Raw genomic sequence first — 13,175 nt, forward strand, 5'->3', positions numbered from 1 at the left:
TGGTCCTACAACATGCGCTACTCTTTCTGGTGCCCAACGTGCAGATGCTCCACTGAATACTGCGAACAATAGGGTGTGCCATAGCTCTCCTGGCACCCTAACCACTGCAGTTATGGTGCCTGGAGTGTTCCATCAACTGGATTTGTAGACATATGTAAAACAATAACCGATTAACTATAATTTGTGGGTATATATAAACTTATTATTTCATTCACAGGTGCACCCTGGATAGATCAGTCCTATATAAAGCTGTCTGCACATAAAGCATTTAGTGTTGTTTACTGGTGGGGGTTACTCACAAATGTCTCAATGGCTGTGTACCGAATCGGGCAAACCTGCTGGCTGTGTACGGGACCATTTAGTCTATAAAATCTGGACATTGGTTTTGCTGTTTAACCATGTCGTCTGGATTTTGCAATTCAGCCCCTGTACAGCCTGGAATTTGGTCAGAGTGTCAGCCAAACAAAACGCTGCAGGACGGCTGAAATCAGACACGAATATTTCAAATCCAGCCCTGAGGGTAGGAGAGGGGGCATCTGTATCATTATAATGCCATGGTTGATGCCCAAGGGTTTTCCTTTCCCTGAACTGGAAATTGCAATGTGTCTATCTGTTCGTGGGAGAAAACAAGAAATAAGTAAGGTTTTGCTGATTGCACAACACATCTTATATATTTGATTTATATGATGTTCGTTCACCATATGAATAAAGTGTCTTGGTTATTTACTAAAGTGAGAATTCAAGGTCAGAATAGCCGAACTGAAACATTGTTCAAAACCAGCTATGCTTTCAGTTCCGCTACTGTCGCCTTAAATGTGAAATTCACTTTACATCATTATTATTATTATTATCATTTATATAGCGCCAACATATTCCGCAGCGCAATTCAATTATAAAATGTGGATATCCGTTTTCCCCTCTCCCTCCAACTCCCCATCCCATGTATCTGAAGGGGTTAAAACCTCTTCAGTGATTTACCTAAATCCAGCGCCGATATCCCTCGGCGCTGGGTCAGGCTCCGCCTACGCTCCTCCTCCGCCATCATCAGCCGGCAGTGGAGACCTAAAGCGCATCAAAGGCCGCGCGTGCGCATTAGACCGTCCCATAGGAAAGTATTACTCAACTGCTGGGGAGTTTGGGAGAAGAGCAATGTAAGTCACACAATGTAAGTGGCCGGCCGACTTCAATGGCTGCTGGATGCAGGCTCCAGCTCCTGTCTCACCCCTCCCTGACCCAAGGGAAGCCTCAGGTAGGGGGGGAAACATTGTGCCACCTCCTCACCACAGCCCCTGTCCACCCCCCTCTCCAGCTCCTGTCCACACCCTCTCCAGCTCCTATCACCCCTCTACAACCCATGTGTCCCTGTCCACCCCTCTCAGCTCCTGGGGGGAGGAAATAGAAACAAAACGGGGGTGGGGAAAGTAACAGATACACAAGGGGGGTTGTAAGAGACACCCAAGAGGGTGTTAGACATAGTAAAGGGGGGATAAAATACACTAAAGAGGGTAACAAATTCAAAAGGGTTAAAGGAGTTACAAGACTCACAGGTAAAGAAGCATTCTTTTTAAGGCGGGGGTGGGGGTGTCAGGGGTCTGTCAAAATCAGGGGCGGACTGAGAACCCTCAGGGCCCCCGGGCAAAATAAATCAAGGGCCCCCTTACAGGCCCCACCCATACTCCACAGCAAGCGCCACCCATGTCCCGCCTCCAGCCACACCCTACACAATCTTTAGACACAAGGAACAAAAGTGCAATAATCCCTTCGAGGCCCCAGTAGAGACTACAATTGAGGGCTAATGGGCCATGGAAGGGGGTCTTTCTAGCAGAGGCTATATCAGTGTCCTTTAGAGAGTGTGTTAGAAAGAATCCCCTCCAGGACCTTATTAGAGACTACAATGGAGTCTAATAGGCTTGGAAGGGGGTCTTTCTAACAGAGGACATCTCAGTGTCCCTGCTGGAAACAGTCGCCTCCAGGCCCCAGTAGAGACTACAATTGAGGGTTAATGGGCCATGGAGGGGGGAGCATTCTAGCAGAGGCTATCTCAGTGTCCTTTAGAGAGTGTGTTAGAAAGAATTTCCTCCAGGTCCCATTAGAGACTACAATGGAGTCTAATGGGGCCTGGAGGGGGGTCTCTCAAACACTCTGGTTCCTATTCACAATATAGCAACACAACATAGCTTGCTGACACCTAGGCCAAGTTAGCTCCTCTTACCTTAATTACTGTTGCTGGCTGGCAGTCTGTGGGCTTGCTGGCAGGCTGTGGGCTTGCTGGCTACTGCCGGCAGGCTGTGGGCTTGCTGGCTACTGCCGGCAGGCTGCGGGCTTGCTGGCTGCGGCTGGCAGGCTGTTGGCTTGCTGGCTGCGGCTGGCAGGCTGTTGGCTTGCTGGCTGTGGCTTGCTGGCTGCGGTTGGCAGGCTGTGGGCTTGCTGGCTGTAAGCCTAACTGGTGGCCTGTGGGCTGGCTGGCTGGCTGGACGGCCTGTGGGCTGGCTGGCTGGACGGCCTGTGGGCTGGCTTGCTTGTTGGCTACTGGGGCGCTTGTAGATTATTTAAAGAAATAATCCATGCACAATAACCACTACTGCTCTGTGTAGTCGTTATGGTGCCAGGAGGGCCGGACCCCCCTTTCAGAGTAAGTAGTCAAACCGTTTAAGAACAGTTTGACAACTTACCTGGGGTCTGCTGGGATATGAGGCTGTAGTAGGGTATAGGAGTAGTGGTGCAATGTGTAAGGGGTGCAGTGTGTGTGAAAGGTTCAGTGTGTGTGAATGTGTAGGGTGTGTGGGGCAATGTGTGTATGAGGGGCTGTGTATGTGTGTGGCAATGTTAGTATGGGGGGCTGTGTGTGTATGGGTGGGCAGTGTATGTGTGTGTGTGTGAGGCAATGTGTGTAAATGTGTATGGTGTGTGTGGGTGTATGGGGGGCAGTGTGTGAATGTGTATGGTGTGTGGGGGCAGTGTATTTATGGGGCTAGAGTTCACTCTCACCACTGCGACCACCAGGAATCCCTGGTGGTCACAGTGTTGAGAGTGAACTCTAGCCCGTAGCTCCCTTCTTACTCTCCCCCTCTTCTTACTCCCCCCTCTTCTTATTCCCCCCTCTTCTTATTCCCCTCCCCACTCTTCTTACCCCCTCTTCTTACCCCCTCCCCCCTCTTCTTACTCCCCCTTCCTCTTTTTACTCCCCCCTCCCCCTCTTCTTACCCCCCTCCCCCTCGTCTTACTCCCCCTTCCTCTTTTTACTCCCCCTCCCCTTACCCCTCTTCCCTCCCCCCTCTTCTTACTCTTCCCTCCCCCCTCTTCTTACTCTTCCCTCCCCCCTCTTCTTACTCCCCCCTTCCTCTTTTTACTCCCCCTCCCCCTCTTCTTACCCCCTTCTTACCCCCCTCCCTTCTTACTCCCCCTCCCCCTCTTCTTACTCCCCCCTTCCTCTTTTTACTCCCCCCTCCCCTCTCACTCCCCCCTCCCCCTCTTCTTACCCCTTCTTACTCTCCCTCTCTCTTCTTACCCCCCCTCCCTTTCTCTTCTTACCCCCCTCCCTTTCTCTTCTTACCCCCCTCTCTTCTTACCCCCTCTCTCTTCCTACCCCCCTCCCTCTCTCTTCCTACCCCCCTCACTCTCTCTTCTTACCCCCCCTTTCTCTTCTTACCCCCTCCTTCTCTTCTTACCCCCCTCCCTTTCTCTTCTTACCCCCTCTCTCTTCCTACCCCCTCCCTTTCTCTTCTTACCCCCTCTCTCTTCCTACCCCCTCCCTCTCTCTTCCTACCCCCTCCCTCTCTCTTCTTACCCCCCTCCCTTTCTCTTCTTACCCCCCTCCCTTTCTCTTCTTACCCCCCCATCCCTCTTTTTACCCCCCACCCTTTCTCTTCTTACCCCCCTCCCTTTCTCTTTTTACCCCCCCTCCCTTTCTTCTTACCCCCTCCCTCTTTCTTCTTACCCCCCTCCCTCTTTCTTCTTACCCCCTCCCTCTTTCTTCTTACCCCCCTTTCTCTTCTGACCCCCTCCCTCTTTCTTCTTACCCCCCCTCCCTCTCTGTTCATTCCCCCCCTGTTCATTTCCCCCTCCCCCTCTGTTCATTTCCCCCCTCCCCCTCTGTTCATTCCTCCCCCCCTCCCTGTTCATTCCCCCCCTCCCCCTCTGTTCATTTCCCCCCTCCCTCTCTGTTCATTCCCCCTCCTCCCCTCCCTCTCTGTTCATTCCCCCCCTCTGTTCATTCCCCCTCTCCCTCTCTGTTCATCCCCCCCTCCCCCTCCCTCTCTGTTCATTCCCCCCCTCCCCCTCCCTCTCTGTTCATTCCCCCTCCCCTCCCTCTCTGTTCATTCCCTCTCCCCTCCCCTCCCTCTCTGTTCTTACCCACCCCCTCCCCTGTAGCTGTGCGGTCCGCGGTGCCCGGCCGGAGTGATAGGAAGGTGCACACTGAGTGTGCACCTTCCTGTGAGTCCGGCCGGGTACAGGAAACAGAAACTCCTGTTCCGCGCGGAACAGGAATTTCTGTTTCCTGTACCCGGCCGGAACAGGAATTTCTGTTTCCTGTACCGGGCCGGACTCACAGGAAGGTGCACACTCAGTGTGCACCTTCCTATCACTCCGGCCGGGCACCGCGGACCGCACAGCTACAGAGGAGGGTGTAGCGGTACTTACCCTCTCCAGGGGCCGGCCGGGGTCCTCTCTTCACGCCGCGCGCGGTCCTGCTCCTGCACGAGCCGCGCGCGGCTCAGCCAACGATAAGATCAGTCAGGCGGGCAGTGACCGCGAGAAGCGGTCACGTGTCCCGCCCGACACTAAGAGCGCGCCGCGCATCTCGGGCGCGCACTTAAAGGGACAGTGGGAGACTAAAATAGAATCAGTCTCCCATTGGCCCCTGTCAGGCCACATTCCCCATACACTCACATTTTGGGGGCGTGGATATGACAGGGGCCAATCAAAGTGAACCTTAGGGTATTTATACTCACCTGTTTCCCTTGCTCCTTGCCCTATCGTGGTTTCTGTCCAGTTCCCTTTAGTGCTTGTATCGTTCAGTTGGTTTTTTGGTGCTTGACCTTGGCTTTGTTCCTGACTCCGCTCTCTCCTTATCCTTGCTTGCTTATCCGCTGTTTTGTCCTCTGTGTACCAGTCCTCGGCTTGTTCTACGTTACGCTGTCTCTCAGTTCCCTTGACCTCGGCTTGTTCTGACTCTGTCTTTCTCTCGTCCTAGTCCGGCCATTCTAAGGTCCGGTAAGACGAACTCTGTTTCTTGTCTCTTGACTGTTGAACTATTCCTGCGTGTTGGGGTATATTACCGTGACAGAGGGGAGGTGAGAAGCTGCAGCCGCCTGAGGCTCTTAAGAGAGCGCTTAAAGGGGCGCCAGCATTTAAAGGGGCGGCCGGGCCCCCTGATGGCGGGCCCCCCTCCCGGCCGGGCCGTCGGACCATGTCCGAAGTGCCCGACCGGTCAGTCCGCCCCTGGTCAAAATGCATCTTCGCCTGTGTATTCAAAACTCTTTGCACCGGCCCTGGCTGTACATGTTAAGATCCTTTAACCTCTCCTGGTAACTTTTACCCTGCAATCTATGAATCAGCAAAGGCTGCAGATAAGAGATCTGCAGCATTTTCAAGCTGTTTTCAAGTATAACTCCAATGAAAAAATGCATAATTAAACACATGCATGTATTTCATTTGGGGTATATCTACACAATTATTATTTTTTTATGTTTTATATAAATATTTGGCCAGTAGAATGTCCCCTTAATACAGATTTCTCCAAAACAAAAAGAAAACACACCAAAACCTGCAAATACCCAAAATAATACAAAGAACTGAAACATGAAACATACTATTACTAATAATGAGCTAAATAAAAGCTAAATACAAATTGTATTATCTAATAAAGTCATCCAGGCCACTTTATCTCACTGGGTGCTGTCTGCTGTGATCCTATATGTTTAACCGTGGAACAGAAAGCATTGCAGTTTTGGAGAAACGGCCATGCTTAATGTGAAGACGTCTTAAACACACCTGTAGCGGCTGTCTTCCTGAGGCTCTTCCTCGACCACGAAAGAGAAACTTGGTCACATGAGGTTGCAGCTCATAGGAAAGCACTGAATCCAATGCTTTGACCAACTCACAGCGCATGCACATCAGTCTCCAATGCTCGTTCATTGGATTGACCATCAGTGAGAGATGATGATTTAATTGGCAGCGCCGAGGAAGTCTCAGTGCTGGAGAGAAGTAAGATCTTGTTTTCTTTAAATTGCAAAGTACCTGCACTGTTACACAGTTATTGATACTGTACCTGACTTATCGCGATTTGTGTGAAGCGTTGCCATAGTCAGGCTGGTATTTTGATCTTGTTGGAGAGGTCATCTTGTTTGTTACATGTTCGTTACTGTAAAACATAACCTTAATACAGCAGCTCATCATTCTCTTTAAGGAAAAAGCAACACAATATATTTATTTTTTGAAGGTACTAAATCCGCCAGATCTTTCCGGAGACCAAAATACTTGGTAAATTAATTAAATTTAATTTATTTAAATCTGGACTATATACCTCCCCATTTCTATTAGATTTTGGTACCCATCCTACAGCCACAGGTTGGGCAGGGTTCAATTGTATCATTATAATACCAGCCATGGTGCCCATAGGTTTGGTTGTCTGTCTGGAAATTACAATGTATTTACCTGTTCATGCAGGAAAATGAGAAACAGTTCAAGGGATTCTCCAGTGCCAGGAAAACATATTCATTTTCCTGGCACTGCAGGACCCTGTAGTGCCCCTCTCCCTCCCACCCTCCATCCCAAGTTGCTGAAGGGGTTAAAACCCCTTCAGTGACTTACCGCAGTCCAGCGCCGATGTCCCTCGGCGCTGGTCAGGCTCCGCCCACTCTCCGCCTAGTCTCCTCCCTAATGCGCATGCGCGGCAGTGGCTGCGCACGCGCATAAGACCTCCCCATAGGGAAGCATTATTCAATGCTTTCCTATGGGGATTTCGGTGATGCTGGAGGTCGTCACATAGCGTGAGGGCGTCCAGCGATGCTTAAAACACTTTTCGTGTTCTAAGAACACGGTAGTCCCTCTAGTGGCTGTCTGGTAAACAGCCACTAGAGGAGGACTTAACCCTGCAAGGTAAATATTGCAGTTTATGAAAACTGCAATAATTACACTTGCAGGGCTAAGGGTGATGGGAGTTGGCACCCAGACCACTCCAATGGGCAGAAGTGGTCTGGGTGCCTGGAGTGTCCCTTTAAGGCTTAGCTTGCTGCGTCGGGCCTGTTATATATTTGAGTTCTATGATTTCCACCAGATGAATAAACTGTGACTTGCAAGCATCCTCCCTGTTACAGGCTGGGAGCTGACCCACACAGGGAGAGTGTTTACTAACAGTGCATCAGGTGAACAAGCTGTGATTAGGCAAATAATTGACCACCAATGGAGGGAGCCAAATCTCCTTCCTTTAAAAGGCAATCACATGGGCTAGGAGGGCTGGCAAGGAAACATGAAGACTCTGGTAACAGTTTTGCTTTTTGTCCTCTGGAGCTTCCAGTTAGGTGAGTGTGATGGCTGATAAACTGTTTATTTGATTTAATTATTTATCCCAGTGAGTGAATAGGGAGCTGGGTCTGTGATTTGATTCTAAATACTGATCTAGCCAGCAGAGCTGTTGGTTTGGGGCTGAGGTCCAAGATCTAGCAAGGCAGCAGGAAACTAGTGAGATGGGGATTAGGGACAGCCTATTGGGGTGGAAATCACTTGCTGCCTGGGTGGTAGATACTAACACTTTTGGGAGTGGATGATCAGGGCTAATTGGGAGAAATGATCCAGTTTTGAATTAAGGTTCTTCCAGGGGGAGTTATGGATGCAACATACTGGCTGAGGGCCGGGCTGGAGTTCTGGAAACAATGAGGGTACAAAAGATGGAATTTTGCTTTGAAGTTAGCAACACCTTGTAGCTCAGTGAATGGAAAGCTGGATCTGGATATTCTGTAATCCCAATTAATTTACCACTCAGACTTGCATAAAATGTGTGAATTAATATAAAGCTTGGAGTTGGGGACAGAACTTTATTATATAATTTCTCTGTCCCCGACTCTAAACTCTCTATGAACTCACTTTTTTTTTTTATTGAACTCAATCTTAAGAGTTGTGATTACACCCCTCTGGCTGTTACTCTCCAGTTGGTTAGTGTTCCCTCAGTGGAGCTATAAGGGACATTCTAGTCACCAGAACCCCTACAGCCTAATGCAGTGTTTACACTGCTGGCTGGTTACCCCTCTAGTGGCAGTCACTCAGCCACTAGAGCTGCTCACATTCACTGCTGGACCAGAACAAAACCCCCCAACTCCCGCTGCCCCTGGGAATAATAACACTACCCAATAGTTATGGTTAAGGGCAACGGCCACAGCTTTATTAATTATTGACACAGACCAGCTTTTCATCCTCACTTTACTGAGCAATTGATAAGGCCCCTCCTTGACCCTGCTTTATATTTAACATTGCAACAATGTATACAGTATAGCCACACCCCCCTTACTGCTGGCCTGCAGTCATGCCCTCCCTTCCTTTTCAGTCCAGGGAGATACTACAGTGTGCGGCACCTATGTTCAGCGTCTCTTCGCTTTGCATGGAAACTCTGAATGTTTCCCACAGTGATGTATCTGAGGGGATGCTGATTAGTGCAGCACATTGCTGCGCATGCACAATAGCCTCCCAACGCTTTCCTATGGGACAACACTAAATTGGCTGATGTCGAGATTCATGATCTTATCTATAGAGGAAGGGTCAGCTGTGGTGAGACCAGTGCACTGCTGTAAAACAGGTGAGTATTATTTTAATTGTGGGTCGTCGCCTAAACGTGTTTGTCTTCCTGACACTAATGTTCCTTACACTTGCGGCAGCAATTGCTCAGAGCACCTGCCTTGCTAAGACTTCTCATTGAGCTGCATTGGAAAATCTAATTGAACAGCCCCAGAAATTGGATGGGGAAGAAGGCGGAGGGCTTTTAATGAGTGGTAAAGAGATCTGCAGGTTTTTAAACTTACTCTCAAGGGAAAAAATTATATGAGAGAGAGATTAATTTTTCTTTCTTGTTTGTTTCTTTGCAATGAGCGGTTTTGTAGCTTCCCTACAACCTCCCTCCACTATATGGGTGTGGGAGACAATGAATGGCACTCAGACTTTTTTTGGGGGGGGGTAAACCAATCACTGAAAGTTAGTAGTGTGTGTGTGTGTGTGTGTGTTTTCTTATTTTTTTAATATTCTATGAATTTGTCTTCATACAGCAGAGTGAATGGCTGGCTCAATAGCCTCCTGTATGTTGGAGCGGTGCTGTAAGGAATCAATGCATCTTATCGTTTATTGTAAATGTTTCTGTAATACCCTGTCTGACTCCATGATTCAGTAATGTTTAGCCTGTATCTTATTCCAGGTCACTCATTGGAATGCTTTAGCTGTACAACTGGATTCTGTCTAATACCATCGAAGACTGCCTGCGGACTTCTAGAGAGCTGTATATCCTATACCTACACAGCTGGTAAAGAATACGGCTTTCTGTTTTTACTAGTTATGTATGTATTTGTATACTCTTGTAATGGTGGAAAGGGAGGCAACTTTCATGTTAAGGGTGCCTCAAATAAATCAATCCTGGAGGGTTCCCTTTGACACTGACACTATTTGATATATTGTATAAAGTGTGGTCTGGAAATGCAGGAGATTAAAGGGACACTATAGTCACCAGAACAATTGCAGCTTAGTGAGTCAGTCCCTGACAGCTTTTTGTTTTAAAGCCTGTATTTTCTGAAAAAAGCAAGGGTTACATTACAGCCTAGGGACACCTCCAGTGGCCACTCCTTAGATGGCTGCTAATAGGGTCTTCCTGGATCAGTGCTGCATCTCCTGAAGAGATTCTGACTGATATGGTGCAGCATTTGGCTCAGCCCCAACCTCCTTTTGAGATCATAATTGATGATCTCATTCGATCCAATGCTTTCCTATGGTGAAGGCATAGGATTGGCTGAAGGCATAAATTCTGATGTCCACCAAAAAGGTGGAGCCAGTGCCAGCAGACCCATGTGACGCTGGACTAATGGAGAGTTTTACAGCATTGGAATGGGGCCAGCCACTTTACATGTTTAACACTATGGGGTCAGGAAATTTTTTATTTATATTATTTTTTTATTTATTTTTTACTTGTGTCCCTTTTTAATTGTCTTTCAGCTGGATTGTCCTTGAAGAAGAAAGGTTGTGGAAATTCAACTGAGTGTGATACGGACGACTTTGAGACGAATGTTGGCGCAATCATGAAAACTAGACATTATTGCTGTGACACTGACCTCTGTAACTCTGCCATCACCTCCCGGCTATCTGCGGTCACTGGAATAGCTGTTCTGGTTGCCCTGTGGTTGTTCAAACTATCCTGAGTCTGAGAAGATATCCAGTATGTATATAGAGGAAAGCATAACTACAATTGCGGTCCATCAGAGCCCCCGTACTTCAAAGATCTGCCTTCTGCAAAATGACAACCATTCATCTGTCTCTGCACTGGCTGTGGCTTGGACACTTTTTTTTTTTTTTTCTTAAGCCTTTGCATTGGACTGTGGTCAGTCTGTCATACATCAAATCCAGAACCAGTTTACCATGCTGTGTCCTCTCCTAGCTTCATTTTTCTTTGCTTTTCAGAATCTCTCTCCCATGTATGGTATCACTTTCTTAATCACGACAGATCTCTGTACAAATACTAGTCACTGATTAGACCCATGTTTCCGGTCTGTAAATAACATTACTTTCTCCCTGGCTCTTCTCACATCTTTCTAAGAACTAAACAACCTGACTTTTTTCCAGTTTGTGTGGATTTTTTTTTTTTTTATTTAAATAAAATTTTGTAAGTAAATCAGATGGTGTCTTGCTATTAAATCATTGACTAATATTGCTAGCAAATGTATTTCAAAACGAAACTGGCTATCATTTACAGGGCTGGTGCTACCATAAGGTGGCGCCTTAGGGTGCACTGGTCTCGGGTGCAAGATCCTGCTGACCAGGAAGAGGGGCTTCAGTAACCTAGCCTGGTCTGACAGGAAGTGCTGAACTGCTTCCTCTCAGACCATGGAGTTTATAGAAGTGCCTCTACCCTGGTCTGTGCTCGGCCATGCTACAAAGCGGTGAGATAAGCAAAAACATGGAGGAAAGGGGTTAAGACGCACCCCACTCGGAGGTAGTAAACTGTGGGAAGGAGACACATGTGCTGGTGCAAAAAGGAGAGGAAATGAGTTCTCTGATACCAGTATGTTAATTGAAGGACAAAGGCAGACATTTTGGGCACAAGCCCTTTCCAATGCAAATGTGTTTTTTTTTTTTTTCCCATGTGTCTCTCCAACCACACTACACCCCCTGCATATCCCATCCCACTGACATAACTCGTGCCTAGACATCCACCCCTCCAAGGTATGTCAGCCGGTTAGTGTACTGTAAATATAGCTGGGACACCCAGACTTTGACCACCCAACCAGTAAGAGTCCTTGGTCAAAACACCGATATATATTCAACTACCTCAAATCCTCATAGATCGTAAGCTTGTTTGCACAAGGCTGTCTTAATATCCACTGTAAAGTGCTGCACTATATATATGTGTATATTACATTACAAGACCAGACACAACAGGTGAGTGGGTTTTATTTATATTTTTTTGTCTTGCAGGCACTTATTAGGCCTTGCTGGCAATATGTCAATATCAGATAAAGATGCCAGATTAGGGAGTAATCTATTAAACTCCCAAAATAACAGCACTGAGGAAAGGAAAGTCTCGGAAAAGATGAGCCTTGCCTGTCAGAACATTCTGGTTGGTTGGCTTCCCACCTTAGTTTACATGGACTATTTTTATGAAGTGTGTTTTTTTTTTTATTTTTTTTTTTATTTTTAGCTGAAGAATAAACTTTTAGAAAAGTTGACAAGGGGAATATGCAGACTTATAACAAAAAACAACTAATGTGGGAAAGTGTCTAGGGGCTTGTAAACCCCTGGGTGTGGACACTTGTGGCAAACTTATTGGGGGGGGGGGGGGGGAGAGGGGAAATGTTGAACAATGGCATGTCACCCTCCCTATGTACATGGGTGGCAGGTAAATGGGTGAACAAAAGGCCTATCAACCCCATTATTGAAATGGCCCACCTCCAAGCCTTCTGCAAAACTTCTTTTATTTTTTTGTGTGTAAAAAAATTAAATATTTGAGTGTGCAAAAAATGAGGCCTAAACTTGTTTTTTGACGGGAGGTGACAAGACAAAGTTGGTTATTCACAGGACCGGTCACGATGGAATGGTGCTTTTCTAGCTAGTTTTTAATGTAACAGTGGGTAGCTGCTGACTAAAGTGTTTATTTTAGAAGTTCTTAAATCTTGTTCTGTTAATTGATTGCTATACCTTGCAGCAGCATCCTGTTTGTGATTTAAATTAAATCAACAGTTGGCTGTGTGAGTCACAGCCAGAGGGCTTGTGGCTAGGGCTGGATAAACAAAGATTTAACTCTTAATAGATATTTAAAGGGACTCTCCAGGCACCCAGACCACTTCTGCCCATTGGAGTGGTCTGGGTGCCAACTCCCACTACCCTTAACCCTGCAACTGTAAATATTGCAGTTTTCATAAACTGCAATATTTACATTGCAGGGTTAACTCCTCCTAGTGGCTGTCTACTACATACACCCAGACTGCAGTGAGGGGTGGTGCAGTGTGTTTGTGATAGATGTGGGGCTCCCATGAGAGGTGGAGTCATTACCATAGACACATGCATGTCTGGACGGGACATTTGCAAAGGAGAGGGGTTACTAATATGACCACTCCCACATGGGGGGTGTCAAAAAAAGGTCTGCACCTAGGATCAGTCTTGCTGTATACCCTGGCTTTTCCTACACTAAACTAGATTGTGATGTGATTAGCCATAACTTTAACCCCTTAACGACCTAGGACGGTTCAGGACTGTCATAAGCATTTTTGCGTTGCCGACAGTCCGGTGACAGTCCTGAACCGTCCTAACGGTCAGATGTACTTACCCGAGGGGGAACAACGGCGATCGGCGGTTCTCCCGGTGTGGGGAGACTGCCTGCAGCCCAAAGTCAGCAAAGTCTCCCGAGTATAACAGTTCCCCCCCCATGTACAGATTTGATAGTGTTTTTGAAAGTTACAGGGTCAAATATATGGGTCAAATATTTTTAC

At 47.4% G+C, this 13,175-nt stretch overlaps 1 protein-coding gene across 1 annotated transcript; it reads left to right on the forward strand.

The window, feature by feature from the left end:
- Nucleotides 1–7,463: 7,463 nt before the first annotated feature.
- On the forward strand, nucleotides 7,464–10,800 carry LOC134573484 (CD59 glycoprotein-like). The gene is made up of 3 exons (XM_063433251.1): nucleotides 7,464–7,523; nucleotides 9,401–9,505; nucleotides 10,189–10,800. The coding sequence occupies exons 1-3, from the start codon at nucleotides 7,472–7,474 to the stop codon at nucleotides 10,389–10,391; spliced, it is 360 nt and encodes a 119-aa protein (XP_063289321.1). The 5' UTR covers nucleotides 7,464–7,471; the 3' UTR covers nucleotides 10,392–10,800.
- Nucleotides 10,801–13,175: the final 2,375 nt, after the last annotated feature.

Source organism: Pelobates fuscus, chromosome 9, assembly GCF_036172605.1.
Source record: "Pelobates fuscus isolate aPelFus1 chromosome 9, aPelFus1.pri, whole genome shotgun sequence".
NCBI classification, from domain to species: Eukaryota; Metazoa; Chordata; class Amphibia; order Anura; family Pelobatidae; genus Pelobates; species Pelobates fuscus.